The 19,082-nt window shown below is 35.7% G+C and overlaps 1 protein-coding gene across 1 annotated transcript in view; it reads right to left on the bottom strand.

The window, feature by feature from the left end:
- KCNH5 (potassium voltage-gated channel subfamily H member 5) overlaps window positions 1–19,082 on the bottom strand; it is a 201,794-nt gene that overhangs the window by 120,694 nt on the left and 62,018 nt on the right. The window contains exon 7 of the mRNA XM_039319543.1: window positions 122–551. Within this exon, the coding sequence (XP_039175477.1) occupies window positions 122–551 (430 nt within the window). The remainder of the gene's footprint in view (window positions 1–121; window positions 552–19,082) is intronic.

Raw genomic sequence — 19,082 nt, 5'->3', positions numbered from 1 at the left:
TCACAAAATAATTATATATTCTTTTTTGTGATTTTATTGTGATAATATGAAAACATCAACCCCTGTGCCAGCAGATGTGACTATAATGTGAAACAAATGCAAAAAAAACACATTTACTTACATCCAACCATCATCATGGCCACAGAGAAAATCTTCTCTCCATCAGTGGTTGGAGCTATATTTCCAAATCCTATTGTCGTAAGGCTTGTCATGGTAAAGTAGAGAGAAGTTATATAAAGTGAATCTTTGCTGGGTCCGCCTTCCCACTGCCCTGATCCAGTAGCATTGTACCGATATGGTGTTCCAATACTCTCTGCCAGTTGGCAGAGCCAGCTGTCATTCTTGAGGGTATTTGTGATCTCGTCGATAACTTCATAGTCCCCAATGCTATACCAGATGCACGCAAGCCAGTGGGCCACTAATCCAAAGACACAAACCAGGAGCACCAACACTGCAGCGCCATATTCCAGATAATGGTCCAACTTCCTGGCCACACGACCCAATCTTAGGAGTCGCACCACTTTTAAGGAACTGAAGAGACTGCTGATACCCTAGAAAGGAACACAGATCTTTACTTTTTATAAAACAACGAACATCCTTTGATTTGGAAATATATATATAGTACATATCTACACATCTCTACATACATATCCCATCCTGCCATTTCTTTCAGGATAAGCGGCATTTAAGTCTGAAATAGTAAACAAGGAATTTTTTCAAATGATCTACCATGTCCATTAACCACTTCTAATCTCTCTCATTTTGAAGCTTATGTCAATTTTATTCAACTACTTTCTCAACTCATTTACTCTTGCTTTTTATATTTCACCTATTTCTCATAATTTTTTCTTTATTTATGTATAATCTTGCTCTCCACATTTGTTGTCACACAGTTAAGTCTAAAATACATCAATCATCCAGACTCCATGCTGCACCATATAGTATAATCTAACATCCACAGACTAATCAGCCCCTGGTTCTTGCATTCACTCTTGCTTCCTTTCACTTGTACAAGAGAACAAACATCAGCCCAAGTTGTAGTCTTTGCATATACATTACAGACATTTCACAGCTACTGCAGGAGCACGTTATGTCTATATTTTAATGTTTCTCCAGTTATATGGACATGAAGCAACATTTTTCAACTGTCATATTATTGATTTTATTTTCTTTTATTGTTTTTCTTGTATTTTCTTTTTAACAATTGTCTTAGTAGGCAGCTTCTATACAGTTTTCTTTATTGAGTTTTAAAAGGATTTCAGTTGACTTTTCTGAAAAATGTCAAAGATTAAAAATACATCAATTAATAATAAATATACATGTAAATTATATAAATACTATACAATAATATATATTTTACAAAAACTGTAAACTATTATTTAATATATGTGCTAGAAAAGAAAGAAAAACAAAATTTAAGCAATTTATAACAAAAAGAGAAGGAGGAAAACTTTCTTTTCATTAATTCTTTTACGAATGCTGATCACATTCATTTTAATTCCATTCTTTGACATATAAATGCATTCCTATACAGATCTCTAAAATATTCCTTTCAACGTTCTCTTTTTTTAGTTTCATCCCCCTTTTTTGTTTTCTATAAAAATTTCTCTGCATTTTGATTTTAACCATTCTTTTTTTTGCAGCAGCAGCAGCAGTAATTCTCCAATATACCGTACTTTTTTTTCCTTACCCATAGCCTCTTATTATTCATTACTCCACCAAAGAAACATTTTCATATTTTCATAGGTATAACTCCATACTTTTCTGTGACTCTTGGCAATGCAACTGTCTTCATTCTATTCAAAGTAAATTCCACACCCTCATCTCTATTTTCCATTTCCCTTCATTTTGGGGTGAAATTTATCTTTCCTTTCAGAGTTCACAGTCTGTAGTCATTCTAATTCCCCATTAATTTATTTTATGCTGGCTTTCTTCCATTCCATATTTTCCAAAATTCCATTCCCAACTGTATCAAAATATGATTAATCTCACATTTATAATTCCTTTAACATCTTTATATTCTTGTAATGGGTTGTTAGAATAACCTTTGGAGACTGGAGGAAGAACTGCAGCCAGGACAATGGTCTGACATGAGCTACCTCAACTCATAAATGGATACCACAGTGGAAAAAAGGGTGTCAGAAGGGACCTTTCCTAGTACTCTGGAAAATAACAGCAAGGCAGGTGGGTTTTTCAGATTTACAAGATTCTGTTCCTGTAAACCTATAATAAACGTAGTATTAGAAGTCCTGATTTTGGTTTCCTACCTGAAGAGCTGACAATCCTTCACTAAATAGACAAATCAATCATGCTTTTATATTTACTGTATGTTCATTCCTTTGCAGTTAACACATACATACACATAAAAAGACATTCTTCAGTCACATACTGAATTAGAAACACACCTTGGATACTTAAAAAGAAGTCACCAATCTCATTTATTCTTAGATTTCCGAATGGCCCGATCATTTTTCTGTGTACCCTCTTTTCTCATTCCACTCATTCATTCATTCATATCTAATGGAATATTTTTTCTCCTGATTCACATTTATTCCTTATGTTACCCAATTTTATAATAATAAAGTTGGAAGTGACCTTGGAGGTCATCAAGTCCAACCCCCTGCTCAGGCAGGTAACCCTATACCATTTCGGACAAATGGCTGTCCAGTTTCTTCTTAAAAACTTTCAGTGTTGGAGCATTCACCGCCTCTGGAGGCAGCTTGTTCCACTGGTTAATTGTTCTCACTGTCAGGAAGTTCTAGGTTCTCTCCTTGATTAGTTTCCATCCGTTGCTTCTTGTCCTGCCTTCAGGTGCTTTGGAGAATAGCTTGACTCCCTCTTCTTTGTGGCAGCCCCTGAGATATTGGAACACTGCTATCATGTCCCCCCTCATCCTTCTCTTCATTAAACTAGACATACCCAATTCCAGCAACCATTCCTTATATGTTTTAGCCCCCAGTCCCTTAATCATCTTTGTTGCTCTTCTCTGTACTCTTTCTAGAGTCTCAACATCTTTTTTACATCGTGGTGACCAAAACTAGATGCAGTATTCCAAGTGTGACTTTACCAAACCATCCTTAGTTCTTTCTTTATCACCTTGGAACATAATATGCTACCGTTGACAACTTATTCTTTCTTTCATATGATCAGTATGCATGAGCATAAACAAAATCCAATGGTGTTCCAATGATGGACATGCTACTCTTTGCAGGAGCTTTAATCAAAAACAGTCTTGCAAATCAACACATTAATATCTACATCAACCATACTTCAAGCTGCAAATTACTAACAACTTATGTATACAGTATTACACATCAAAGTACAAACTTGTAAAAAAATCTTTGTTTACTCTATTAGCTACCTGGATTGACAAGGTTTCAGAAACTTGCACCATGTGGAACCAACTTAGTCTGACTTACTATTTTGCACCAAAACTTTGAGACACTATTGTAACAAAATACACTACATTTGATTTAAAAATGCTTATCACTCTTATCATCCATTTGGCTGCATTTTTCCAAGCAACTTATTTTCTTTTTGACAAAATAGGTGGGGGGATGCACAGAAGGAATCATTAAACTTCTGGTTTGCTTCTCCCTCTCTTTGAAGGGCATTTATTTATTTTTTTAAAAAAAACGTTATAAAGATGCCTCAAGTAAGTAAAATTCACATTTTCTAAAAGTTAGTGCCGAGGTTAGGCATATACAGTAGTAGATAAAGGCCAGTTTTTGAAATGTTAGAAGGTTTGCCCTTTCCTCTGTACATTCATATTACATTCACAGAAACTAAGCAATTTGAAATGTATGGTGTAAATTCTGAATACATTATATTGCACAAAGAAAACCTGCTAAAATAAAATCCATTGTGATCCATGTAGGTCAGGGTTGAATTGTGGGGTTCTTGATTTTCTTCTTATCATCTGCTAATGAAATGTCTGCAAGAAAAAAAGCAAGCTCAACCAACACCAAGAGCCCAATAAAATAAAATACATCCCCCTTTTTTTGTGTTGTGTTGCTTCTTGTCCATAGTTTGTCACAATATGTAGCGCTACACTACTGCTTCGTACGATTTAAAAAAAACCTCACTATTATCATAAAGAATTACACCAAATCCATTTCTTCCTTCCCCTCATATTTGTTCAACCAGAGTATATAGTAAGTGTTCTTCTTTCTTAAATAGTCCTAACATTAGTGAAATATAAGTTCACTAAGAGTAATTAATGTTTCTTTGATTTCCTTTTTAAGTTTCTGAAAGCTGTAACCCATCTTTTGTTTATACAAATAAAAAGGCATGCCTGTGTCCAGCTAGTGATAGCTGATTAGTCTTTGGGGCAAGTCATATGTAGCCCAACACGTGTGAGTGAATACAGAAGGGGGAGTTTGCGTGAATGTTATTAATTTCAGTTTTAAGGTCCATATGTGTAGTGGATATTATTGCGGTATTAAGTAGGAATTGTGGATCCTTAATTTAAAGAGGTGAGTGTGTATTGGAGAGGATGCATAAATGGATAGATGTTTGTTCACTCTTTTATTTAGCATCTTCCTATCTCAATAGAGAAACACCCCAACAAAAGCAGCAAAGGAATCAGCAGCCAAAGACATTTCATTTAACAGACAGCAATAAGGCATTTGTTCTTTTCTTGCCAGGTTTAAATTGTCATTAATGATGATAATGCATCATTATTAAATCAGTGTAATCAAAATTTTCAGTAATTATACTATCGAACTACAGAATATTTACCTTTATTCAGTGCAGGAACAGAAGAATTTACAATCTTATGGAGTATGGAATGTGAAGGTTTTGCTCTTGCAGAGGCTCTGAACAGCATCATGCTCATTTTGAAATCTCTTGTCATAACATATGAAATTGGGGTTTAGCCACTAGAGTCCATAAGGATGTATCCTGCCTAATGAGGGATCCTGATAGTTCATCAGGAAATGTACATAAAAGGAGCTGTCACTGCAGTAAGGAGAATTTAAGATTAGGATGGCCTTTTATTTAAAAAGAAAAAAAGGCAGAAACACAGAAGCAATGAAGTGGACAAAAAGACACAAACTTATATAAGATTTATTTATACTAAAGGTTAAGGTGGCATTTTAGAAATTATTATAATTTTTTTAAAAAAAACAGGACTTGAATACTATGATCAGATAATTTGCATTCTTCCTGCTCACTCTATTGTCCTGGTGCTAATATTTGATGGAAAACATCAGGCCCTCACTCTCCTTACTTACCCCCTTCAGCTCTTTTATGTATTAATGAGCTATTCAAATAGAGCAGGGGTAGGCAACATTGTGCATTCCAGATGTTTGACATGTCACCTCTTATCAACTTTCAACACCAGGGCTAATGGCAAGGGATTGTGTGAGTTGTGGTCAAAAACATCTGAAACACCTGGTTATCTACCTCTGAAATAGACGATACCTTCAAATAGAGAATTGTCTTCAGAAAAATTGGGCATATGCATACTCTGTTCCTGATGGGTGATTGTTGAGAAGAGAATTCTTGGATTCTCCCCTTTAACAAGATTTCTGATAGATAATTATTGAAAATCATGTAATGTAAGTCACATCATAAAGCATATGTTGGTGAGAACTGTATAAGCAAATGTAATTTAAATGAATGAATCCAGTAAATGAACCCAGAGAGAGAGAGAAAGAGATTGATTTCAAGATGAGCTACTTATAAAAAGCTTAGTCCCAAAACCGCTATGAGCTGTTTAATCCTTTTCTTATTATGTTAATGTTAGCAGTATATATCTTTGAGGATTCCTGGCCCTTGTACACAGAGTACTTTTCAAGATCCTGGATTCTGCATTTATCTTACATGCTTATAAAAGCCAATTATGGTGCAAAATGTTTTTGTTCTTGCTTTGAAAAACCAAATTTCATCCTGGCTAAAAATAAACATTCTTTTCAATCACAGTCAGAATTTACTTTCAGGCACAAGACTTGGTATATACAATTGATTCTAAACCAATTTATTTCAAATGCAGGGAAACCTGAGCAGTATAATGGTTGAGACAATGTCCCCCAACCTTTTGGGCACCAGGAACCGGTTCCCTGGAGAGAGGTTTTTCTGCAGACCAGAGGTGGGGTGGTTTTGCATGCTGCCTCTATCCCATGGACTGGTTTCTGGAATGCCACAGACCGGTACCAGTCCATGGACCAGGAGTTAGGGACCTCTTGTTTAAGGAGTGGATCAGAATCTAAGAGACTGAAAATCAAGTCTACTGTCTATCACTTCTATGAGTAATTACCATCTCTCAAAATAGTGTACTCTAGGTTTATTAGTCTCAGAAAAAAAAGTAAGAGTTGAGTAGCAAAAAAAAAATATCAATTTAATCCATAACAGTCTTCTACAACTTCCAGATGTGTGGGAACAGAAACCCTAGATCAGCAACCAAATTGTTCATGACAATTTGAAACAATTTAGCCTCTGAAAACTTAAGATGAACCTGATCTATCTTGGTCTTCTTAATGTATTGATTTAGAGTTTGAGAAACAGCACTTGGAGGAAGGGCTTTTATTCACAAGAAGTTAGTCACTGACTTATTCTGAAATGGTTTAGTATTAGGAGATGATTATAATGCCATGAGTCCTGGTTAACAGAGAGAAGTCCTCTGTTTGAACAACTGTCTAGTCCAAAACAAGTTTATAAATCAAAAATATCTGCAAACTTAAAGAGGTAAATATTATCACACCTGAACTTGCTACAGTTTATCATGGTTCATTTTGAATAGTGATACCTGGATCTGGACACAATATCCTGGGGTTTGACCAAGACAAAGTAACTTAGATTATTGAGAATCTCCATAGACATACAGGGAAGGAGGTTCAGACTAGTCCTCAGGAGAAATGTCAGGACAATACCAGTTATCAGCTAGTGGAACAGGCTGCCACATTAAGTGGTAACGTCTACTTCACTAGAATAGAATCAGATCAATAATGAATTGTAACTGAACAGAAGACTAAACTATCTAACCTTTAAGTCGCCCACTTAGAATCCTTTACTGTATGAAAAGCTGAAAAAGATCAGTTGACATCTGTTTATAGTCTATATATTTACATCTATAGCTTGATCTACAAAAACCAAACAGAACGTTGATAAGAAATCATCAGAATAAACAAAAGATATTAAAAAATATCCCAATGAAGACAATAGTGTAACTTCAAAATAACTATATGGCTTTATGAGATCATTAGGCTAGGTTTAGAATCTAGTCAAGCTGTATTCAAAGGAGATATTATATAAACAACTTGTACACTTTTTCTCTATAAATGATGTAGTCAAAATATTCAGTAAAACTCAAGGAGGGCATATTGCAGTGAGCAGAAATGGCCATCTTTTATATGAACCCCTCTGTTTTTAAAGACTTCTGTCCAAGTTATTGAACCTAAATACAATATATATTCTATGGTGTTACACCTGCAGATGTGTGAATAGTTCATAATATATTTGAAACCACTTTGTAAACAATTGCTATTATCACTTCAAACATTTCCTTTCTTCCTTTTTTGAGTTTAACACAGATTCTGATCTGTCTATCTTGCTGTCTATGGAGATTCTCAGTCATCCAGGTCATGGTTGTCCCAAAGGTGCTTTTTCAAGAGGCAACTGGACTTCCTTGTTTTTCTTTGAAGATGTTTTGCTTCTCATCCAGAACTGAAGAAGCTTCTTGGATGAGAAGCAAAACGTCTTCAATGAAAATCAAGAAAGTCCAGTTGCCTCTTGAAAAATCACCTTTGGGTCTCATCTTGCTGTTTTCCCATGTCATGTTCTATTTTACTTTCCTGGGCCCGTTCTCCCTTTAGGGTTCTCTCAGCACGTTCTTTTTTAATTATTACATTTTTACATTTTAATAATTATTTAATTATTACATGTTTACCTTCAACCGTTTTTCTTTTCCTGATCTTATTCATCTCTTTATGACTCAGCCAATGGCAGTTAGGGTACAGAAAGTAGAGCTAATGGTAGAAGGGGAAATCCTATCCACAATACAGATACATTGGGACATCTCATCCAGTCACTTTCTGAGGTGCCACCTCTATCGTTCATCAAATTTCTACAGGCTTTTTAAAACTCAAATTAATCCCTGCCACCTTTTTAATATCTGAGACTGTGTTTTGATTACCATCCTGGAAATGATCCAAACTTTATGCTATTCTCCCCACTGATCCTCCCATCAATTCCATGTTGTGTGCAAAAACAAATGTTACAAATCAGCATGTTTGCTGTTAGCATTCCTCTAAGACTGAACTGAAAAATGATTATTTTATTTCCTGAGCAAAATTCCTTACTTTTTTTACTTATTCTTCTATCTCCCTAAAATCTCTGGAGACTTATTTTGTCCTTGGGCTAATTCCATTCATTTTTCATAGATTTTTTTTTGGGGGGGGAAGGGGTGTTACCAAACAGTAGCCTAGGCTAATGATTTTTTTTCTTCACTTCTGGCATATTTCAGAATGTATATAATATCACATCTTTAAAAGATATTTCCATACTTTGATTATGCCATCTTGTGCATCCAGTGATAAAAGAGCTAAATAAAAATTGCAGACTTGCTTCTCTTGAACTAAGAGTCTCTGTTATCAAACTCTGCTCTAGAACTTAAAGAAATATAAGAGTTCCAATCTCAGGATAATCAGAGGCAGAGGAGAGAGCAGGTATATATATCAAGTAAAATTGAGGAAGTTCCACCTGCCCCCACCCTCCAAAACAGAGTGCTTGTTGAAATTATGGGAAGTAATTGTCAGAGATAGAACACAGAACCTAGAAAACAGGATTGGAAGGGACCTTGGAGATCTTCAAGGCCAACCCCCTGCTCAAGCAGGACACCTCATACTATTCTGGACAAATGGTTTTCCAATCTCTTATTGAAAATCTCCAGTGATGGAGCACTTACAATTTATGGAAGCAAGCTGTTCCACTGTTTAATTGTGCTCTAGTGAATCTTGAAATGAGCAGAGAATTGTACTAGAAGAACTATCAGTTGCCTTCTTTCACCTCCACAAAGCACCCATTTTACATACAGAAGAAGGCACCAGTTTCAATCTTGGCACCTCCAAAACAAGCTAAGAAAAACAGCTGACAAGGACATGTGTTCACTGCCTTTAAATGCAATAAGTTAAATGAAGTCAGTTTTGGTGTAAGGTATGTTGCTCTGTTACTATGGACCCTATTGACCCTGTTAGAAAAAGGTAGTCAGTATACTTCTGGGTCCAAGTATATTTTATATTTTATTCTAAGCATCCTCATGATTAAGTAGAACATATCAGTCTAAAAGTCTGGAGAGCTGCACCGATTAATCAGAATAGAGCTAGAAGGGATCTTGGAGGTCTTCTAGTCCAACCCCCTGCTCAAGCAGGAGATCCTATACCATTTCACACAAGTGACTGTCTAATCTCTTCTCAGTCCATGCATCCATAACGTCTGAAGACAAGTATTCCACTGGTTAATTGTCCTCACTGTCAGAAAGTTTTCCATAATTCCAGGTTGCTTCTCTCCTTGATTAGTTTCTGTCCATTGTTTTTGTCTTGCCCTCTGGTGCTTTGGGAATTTTTTCTATCATCAATATCCTCAGGTTGATGCCAGACATTTATGTTCTTGACAGGATTCAAATCACCTAGGAGTTCTCCCACCAAAAGACAGCATTTATTCTCACAGGTTACAGGGGCTGACCAGAACCAATAATTTATTTTGGCCTTGATTTTGAAGTGCTATGAAAAAGTGAAGCATAAAATTCTTTGTGATGAAATTTATATCACCAGAATCCTTATGATCCTTTCTTCCATGGCCAGTCCTATAACTAGAATCACTGGTAATGAAAATAATCTTAGGCAATGTTGTCTGAAGACACTACAAAAATCACTCACTCTATGTCAATGGCTGTCACTGACACTGACATCTAATCAGCTTGTCTTCCTTGGCAATATGACACACTATCTGCCTCTGCTAAATTGTGTAGAAGTAGAAATAGCAACAGGAACATCTTTGTTCCCTTCAACAAGACATTATATCAGTAATTTCCATATTTTACTGCTAAATGTTAAGCTTGGTAAGAAAGCCACATATAACTAAGTGAACAGAATATCCATATGCTATTCTACCAAGGAGACCTCTGTTGGAAGGGACACAGAAGATTCTCCACCATTAATTATTTTATTAATGTGTGTGTTTGATTTATATCCTGTTTTTTTCCTCCAGGAATCAAAGACAGCTTCCATGAGGGTCAATTTGTATTTTATTCTCAGAACAACTTAGGCAAAGAGTGACTGGCTCAAAGTTATCCCTTAATTTTCCTTAGCTGAGGACAAACATGAACCTGATTCTCCTGAGTTCTAATACAATCATGTGGCCACTATACCATATTGGGTATGATAATATCAAAGTCCCATGTTTTTTAAAGATCAATTTAAGATACAGAGAGACATAAGAAGCTGAGATAACAGTGGTCTGGAGCTTGTGAATCAATAGTTAAAGTCTGGAGTGGAGATAGACCAGACATGCTTACTTTGAATTACAGTAATGCTTTCTAATCTGCATCAAAAGATAGACTGCATAGGCAAAGTTCCTGGAAATACTTGCCCTTTTGTATTACCTTCCTGGAATGCTGCTCCTCTTTTTTTTTTTTTTTTTTAGCAATGCAGAAGTGGCAAGTCAAAAAGGAGGCATGTTTTATTGCATAACACTTTAGTTATACAATTATTACTGTCACCAATTCATCTCTATTTTCTGCAGCACCCTGTGATCAGTGCTGATAAACTTCTTATTTAAAGTCTTTAGGAAAAGCAATTTTTTCAGTAAATTACAGTGAATGATAATACTTCAAAGCTAATTGTGTTAGCTTCCATTTATAATGCTTGTCCTAATGCACGCAGGAAACATTGCCCTTTCATCATCTACTGAGGAAATGAACCAAGCTACGACTTTATCCATCAAATCAACAAGAGATAGCAGAAAATGTATTTGTCTTATCTAATTCAAGCCATGAAAATAATTATTCATCTATAAGGCAGCCCATTTGGACAAATGTAAGAAAGTGTAAATGTATCACCAGGGAAGAAAAAGAACAGAGCTTTATAACTATTAATGCAGAAGCATAGCTATTTCATAAATAATAAAAATATAATCTTATCATAGTAGAAAAGACAGTGACTATATTTGTCTGCCCAGATTCCAGACTGGAATTGGCCAACCCTTCAAATGAGTATATTTAACTCTTCAAATTATGGACTAAATAGAGCATAAGGTCACCTAAATGAGACAAAAAGGAAATTTACAGAAGAGGTTAATATTCCACGTGGTGAGAAATTGATGGTCCACTTTAAAAGATAAGTCACGGAGCAGAGCCAAATTTGGAAGGACGCTTTTGAAGACCTTTTGGGTTCTGTGGATTGGACTTCTCAGAATTTTGGTGCAGCTGCCTTAAGACTCCTTCGTAATCTTTTTAGGATGGGTGGGTCTGCACAGAATAATCCATCACACTGAACTGGAAAGGGTCTTGAAGTGATATTGTCATGGCTGCATCTCACTATCCAAGCTTCATGAGCTGACAGCCTGACATTAGCATTGAGGAGGAGGGAAGAGAGGGAAAGATTGAAATGTAAGGAAGAAGGGGGGAGGAGATGGAAGCCCAGTTGAGAAGCTACAGCCAGCCAAGGTCAAGTAACAATATGCAGAGCTGGGAACCAGCTGTTTCCTAAACAATATACAAGCATCTGATTGGACATTTGCAGATAACCAGGGATGGTCAGGATGTGTGTGTGTGAGGGAAGAAGGATCTTTGGGTTTTGTGCATGGGAAACCACAGATTCAGCTTATGCTACTTACACCATTTAAGCTTCAGTAAAGTATACTCTTGGCAATACAAATGGCCAGGAGTCTTTCTTTACCAGATGACTGAGTGGGACAAACATTGAGTCTTCCATAAATGTCCCCATTTCGACCTCTGAGCAATAGGTTCAGAGAAGCAATTCACAACCCCCCTTCAAATGCTTTATGCAATCCTTATATTGAACCTCATCTAGTAGCCCCTTGATTCACTGCTGTTAACGGAGGTCTGATCAAGACATGTCCATGTCACACTACACATTTTATCAACTTCAGGCAATATATTATCTTGGATAGGGACACTTGGCTCCAATATTCTGATAAAATTCCACTTGGGCTCCTGCAACATGTTGTCCTTGAAGTAGTCTTTTAGGACCATATGGAGACTTCACTTAGTCTAGCATACAACATATATGGGAGTACTAGATAAAGATATATCATACTTCCTGTTTTTCTCATTTTTCTGGCTCTTAGTCCATTTTCAAGCTTCTACATAGATATGATTGTGACTTTAAACCCCCCCCCCGGTCCCATTACCAAAATAATTATATAATTGCCTATTTCCTACTTCCTGCCTGAACTACAACATTTGGTTCCAACATCTATTTTGGTGTCCTGGAAGTGAGACATGGTGTTAGGGTTGAAAGGATGTTTCCATTGGCAGCACCCAGCTGTGAAATGTCATTCTCCAGAGGGTGAAAAACCTTTTGTGAACTTAATTCTTACATATGGCATCAGGTTTAAATAAATTTGACTCAGGTAATGTGTAATTATCTGGTTTAACATGGCTTACTAAGCTAATATATTCTGTATGTTTTAACTTGTTATAATTCTTATTGTGAGCACTCATGAAAACTGTTACAGAATAGATATAAATGTATTTAAGCTCCAAATGTTCGATTGTTTTGTCATTAAAAATACTTGTAGATTTCCTTATGTAACCAAGCTATATTGTTCTCCAAAATCCCAAACATACCATTAGAATGGAAGAAAAAGCCAGCCTTTGACCTGTCATATTCATTTGCCTTTCCCTTTCAGTTTTCTTTTACAACCTGTTAGGCCCTGGATTGGGTGGTTCTTTGGTTAGGACTTTCTCCCCTTCAGTCTTTTTATAGCACACTGCACATAATAATTGTATAAGATAAATTGTACAGGATAATGGCTATTGCATTATAGAAAGTGGGAGTATTGCTGACACCACTACCTGAAAAATAAAAAGAACATTGTCTCGTAAGGTTCATGATCCTTCATTGTCTATACACCAATGCTCAGTGTGAGAAATAGACAAGATGAGCATGAACTCTCAGTATAAAAAAGCAAAATAGGATTTAACTGGTATAAAACAGACCTACGATGATGCCTCTCTCAAGAGGAATATAGCAATTAAATGGCGCAACTTTTTGAACAGAAAGAGAAACAATAGAAAGGAAGGAAGCACCTTTCACTGCTATCCAGAAATCAGAATGGTAATGTTCCAGAGAAGAACTGGATTAAAATAAGTGAAAGAATAAACTAATAAAAGCAGTACTGTTATTGATGTCTATTGTTGGCTCTCCAGCCAAGGAGAAGTTGGATGATAATATCCAAAGCAAACTGCAGAACTTTTGAAGAGGGAAAAAGTTATAATTATAGAATTTTATAACCTCTGTTGAAAGACAAACTCACCCAAAGCATTGTCCTGTTAGGAAATTCTTGGCTTTTCTGCTGAAAATGTTCTTCTTTGGGGGATTGCATAATGCAGAACTTGATACTAATACTCAGTTTGATATTTCAGTAAGGAAAACTTAGATGACAGGAACATTCGGGAGAAATGACCACATAATGCTAAATCTTTGTATTTTAAACAAGGGTAAAAACTTTCTATAGTCTGTATAGTCAAACTTCTATCTTAGGCTTCAAAATTCTGCATATGAATAAACCCAGAGAATAATTGAATACTGAATTGTAGAACTGCTCTCAAGAAAGCAAAAACCAAAATGAATTAATTAGCAGCAGATGTTTAAACCATTTCAGCAATTTGTCTGAAATTTGGTATAACCAGTGCTTCATATAATAAAGGCAAAATACTTTAACACTTAGATGAAAAGATTAAGTTATGGTTATTCTATCAATTAAATACCAACAGGAAGTACAGTATCCATTTAATCACTGAACGATTTTATCTGACCTTTTTTAGAAAATAGTTATTAAATTGCAAGTATCCATGTCATACCCTGAGGTAGCAACATTCACAGGCAGCAGATAGATAGTCCTTGGCTTACAACCATTCAATTAATGATTGTTCAAAGTTCTGACAACTTTGAAAAGTGTCAGTATAACCACTTACAACTGTGGTAGCATCCCCACAGTCACTTGAACAAAATTCAGGTGCTTGGCCACTAGCATATATTTACAACAGTTGCAGCCTCCTGGGGTCATGTGACTAACATTTGCACATTTCCTGGCCAGTGTCCAATGAGCAACATCAATGGAGGAAGGTGAATTTGCTTAATAACTGCAGGAGTTCCCTTAACAACCATCACAAAAAAGGTTGTAAAATCAGGCACAACTCATTTAACCACCTTGTTTAGCAACAGAAGTTCTAATCCCAATTGTGGCCGTTAAGTTGGAGATTACCTGTACACGACACTCCTATTACAATAATCTTTTAAGGTAAGTTTACTTTGTTATTAGGTCTATATACAGCTAGAATATTAAAAATGAGAGATGACAAATTGTAACTTCTTGAAACAAAATTTGTGGATTCAGCACCTTTTCCTTGTGGCTTGTTTCACTACCTTCGTGGCAGGGCAGTGAAGGCGAGCATGCCTTCCTTTCCAAATCGCAGTATGGAGAGATTTAAGCCTTTGTTTTCTAATTTGGCCTTTATTCTGATTATTTAAGAATAGAATCACGTTTCTACAAACTGGGCAGAGAGTTCTCAGGTGTAGAAGAGTAGTATAATAAACAAATAAGAAAGCAAGCAGGTAGGCAGGCAGGCAGACAGACAGATAAATAAATAAAAATTAGGAAATGATTCTACCTTCCTGCAGAAAGGGAGAGAAACAATTAAGAGGAAAATATTACATAGTGAGTGAAAGAGATGTGGTGTATAGAATAGATAATTAGATAGAAGCCCCTAGATTAACTCTCTTGAGATGCAATGTATTTGGATTATATATAGTCTAATACGGAGTTTGACAACATGATGTCCAAATGTATCAATTACACCCCTCCATGCTTGGTGTAAAATATTTTTGATTTAAAATATTAAATTATAAACAAAAAACAAAAAAATTGCAAGATCACCAAAATCGCATGTGATTGTATAGTATTTTGGTGATCTCATATAAAATCACCCAAATTTGTTCATGCGAATATCAAAACCTTCACATAATTTCAAAAAATTTTGGCATTCTCACACAAGGTCTCACAAGGTCTCAGAAAGAGGGAGCAAAAATTTGAGGAGGTTTATGATCTTCCCAAGATTTGAAGCAATTTACAGAGAACTCCAAAAAACTGTTATTTAAGATTTCAAAATAGTGTTATAGTGCTGCAATTTATAAACTTCCAACATACTGGTTCTTGAGATAACTTCCTCCCTATTTCCTTGATTCATCTCAACAGAAATGGATTACTGTGTAGTACTGAACTGTAGATTCCCCACACACTTTTCTGCTTTTTAAAATATTACATAGTGAGTGAAATATTACATATTTCCTTTGGCTTTGGGCATGTGGGTGTCTATATTAAGGTGACCAACTGTCCTCCTTTAGGGAGGACAGTCCTCCTTTTTCAAGTTTTGTCCTCCCTCGAAAAGTGTCCTCCTACATGTTCTCCTTTTCGATATTTGAAGACTAATCTGCAGGGCTTTTTTTTTCTCATAGAATGCTCAGAATGGCGTTCCGGCACCTTTTTTTGATGAGGTTTTTTTCAAATTTTGCATGAGCTGTGCTACTCCCACTACTGGCTTTCGAAAGCCAATAGAAATTACTGCTGAGCGCACCAAAACACCCGGCCAGCAAACTTTGCACAAGCAAGTTGCCTGTATTATTGTTGCAATGAATAAAATGTTTCTTTTATTTACAATATGTTTTTCTTCAATTTATTTGTGTCCTCCTTCTCATTGTAAAAACGTTGGTCACCTTAGTCTATATACACCAGTTCTTTTGAACAGTTTGCTAAACGCTCTACAGTTCTTGCAAAATATTGTTTTGCTTTGCACAAAACTAATACAAATTTGGGATATTATAGTATAAAGTCAGACACTTTCTTTGAAATTTAAAAAATGTCCAGCTTTAGTGAGAGGAAAACTGGTTAGCTGCAGGGTTAAAGAAGTTTGTCAGACTTCCATAGCCCTGGTTGAGAGTGACTGTTGTTAACCAGATTTTAAGTGATCCCCATGAGTGGACATTACAAAATAGAACATTTTTGTAAAAAAAAAAAAAAAGGGGGGGGGGGAGGAGAATTAAAGCCAACTGGGAAATTGTTATTTGCTTAGAAAGGAGAAAGCTCCTCATCATTTGCTGTCTCTCTTCCTACATCTTCATGCATCAGGTTTATGTGTTTGAAGTTAATCCATAGGATAGGATTATTAAAGGCTTAGCTGGTATTGTCATGAACAGAATTTATAGGCTAATTATTTGCTTTGTGTGGGTATATGTGTGCACATACATATACATATACAGTATCTTTGAATATACAAATTGCTAAGAGGATTTATTTATTTAAGAAATTTGTGTGGCCACTCATGTTAGAACAGAACTCTGGTCAGCTGAACCAAAAACCATTTAAAAAACGGAAATTTAAAGAAGTGTGCTTCAACAATGATCGACAGGCTCCTATCACTCTGCCCTAAGTACAGGTTGTCCTTACAACAGTTCATTTAGTGACTGTTCAAAGTTACAATGGCACTGAAAAATAGGAATTATCCCATGTTAAATTAACTAAAGCAGTGGCATATAAAGAAAACTTATATAAAATGTTTTATAGATGGCATATGACACCAGTGAGATTAGCAAAAATGTTTAAAAATACTTCAAACAAGAGTTGGAAATGCAAACAAAGACCACGTACCTACTATTATATCTGGTGGATATGCCCAAAAGCAAAAAGATTTTGCATAAAAATATATTTATGGTTGGAGAAAATGACTAGAAAACAAATAAACTTTAAGCCAGAATTATTTTTGTTAGAAATAATAGGAGCAAATTATGAGAAAGATTGTATATATTTAATTCTACACATACTAACTACAGCAAGAATTGTATTTGCCCAACATTGGAAAAATGAAAATTTACCAACTGAAGAAGTATTAATTAAGAAAATTTTAGAGTGTGCAGAAATGGACAGATTGACTTTAAAGATAAAAGAGAAAGAAGACTCAGTGTATTTTAGAACATGGGATAATTTCTATCAATGGTTAGAAACATGAGTCAGAAAGGACTGTGATATGTAACTTTGAATATATATTAGTAAGAAGAAGACTATCGAGTGATTAATTAACATATTGTTTATGATAATTAACTATTATCTATTATTTCTTGTTAAACACATGAACCCAGACATTATGCTGTTTGCTAAATATTGAGAATATTATTTGGAAAAATCCTAACCCCAACCCTAATCCTAACCCTAACCCAAATCTCAACCCCAATCCCGATCCCACCTCATTCCTAACCCTATAAAGTTTATACAAAAAGGGACTTATGACCCTTTTTCACAGTTTACAATCTTAGCAGCATCCCCATGATCATGTGATTGAAATTTAAATGCCGGGCAACTGGTTCATATTTCTGACCTTTGCTGTGTCTCAGGGTCTTGTGATCATCTTTTGTGACCTTCTGATAAACAAAGTCAATGGTGAAGCCAGATTCACTTAACAACTTATCAGCTGCAGTGATTCACCTAGAAACTGTGGCAAGAAAAGTTGTAAAATGGAGTAAAACTCACATAACAGATGTCAGAAATTGTGGTCGTAAGATGAGGACTACCTGCACCTGCTCTAGGAGCCAGATATTTATGTCCTTCCAGAAGACTAGAAGGATGGGAGCCTGGTGGTAGGGGTGGCCATAGAAAAAAGCATGCTTGATTAACTAGATTTGTTATGACTGGGCAATCTCCAGATATTTAACTGGCCATGTTGCCTAGGATTGATAGTACTGTAGTCCGACATTACAGGATACAAGCCCTGGCATATATAAATGCTGGCTTAGTTGTCAGCGGATTTATCCAATGCTGCCATTTAAAGACCTTCATGACAGAGGCTATTCTCGTCACATTCTGGCACATGAATTGAATTAATTAATAAGTACTTTGTAAGAAAATTCACCAATTTCATCTTTGCATTACAAAAGAAGAGAAATTATCTATCCACATTCTTCATACAATCTTAACTTCTTTTTCTTCATGTATTAAATGCCTCTCTGGAAGCAAGAACATAATAATTCATCCAGGGCTTTAGACAGCTGAATGGTTTGTATTAAATAATTAGATTCATGTTTGCCTGCTCTCAACCACTATTTTCCTAATAGTTTAAAATAGAATTTGACAATTATGGGCTGATTTTAAATGTAGTTTTCAAATTTTAATGTACTTTTCATCTCTTTTATATGTTGAAGGCAGCCTTGAGGTTTGCAGGAGAAATAGCTCTGTAATAGATCGTGGAATTATATTCTTAGATAAGGATTTGATAAAGGGGTGGACATTTTTTTTTTTTTTTTTTTTTTTGTTGCCAAGGGAAGAAAAAAACATTTCAGCCTCCAAGCAACAGTTTCTGAAGGGGGAGAGGTCAAAATATGCAAGAGGATGGGAGATCAAAGTTCCATTTTTTACATATAATTTAGAAAATGAAGGGCTTGGAACACAACTCTGCATCTACTATTTTGTGGATTTGGACATTTACACAAATAAATGCTGCTATCTCCAGGAGCAATAATAGCATAGTGGTGTGGAATCATAGTGGAATCATCACTGCATCATTAGGTAGAAATGAATATTTGCATGTTTGATGTGTGTGAAAATCATGCCATTGACATCTAGCAATTGTCCAGCAAATTTCAATGATGAATCTTAAGGTATTTCAAGTGGGGCCACTGGAGTTAATTAATTAATTAATCTAACAACTTTCTGTTCAGCAAAAGGCAGCTTCAAATTACATGGATTTTGATAGCAATCTTCATTAGAAGTCCCTCCCCAGTGATTCCTAAAAACTTAGTAGCTAGGATAAGAAGCTCCTAGGAGTGAGCAATATGAAAAAAGATAAAAAGCTC

The sequence above is a fragment of the Crotalus tigris genome, unplaced genomic scaffold (assembly GCF_016545835.1).
Source record: "Crotalus tigris isolate CLP2741 ecotype Arizona unplaced genomic scaffold, ASM1654583v1 scf7180000023598.3388751, whole genome shotgun sequence".
Classification (NCBI taxonomy): Eukaryota; Metazoa; Chordata; class Lepidosauria; order Squamata; family Viperidae; genus Crotalus; species Crotalus tigris.
This window is presented reverse-complemented; position numbering and strand designations above follow the sequence as displayed.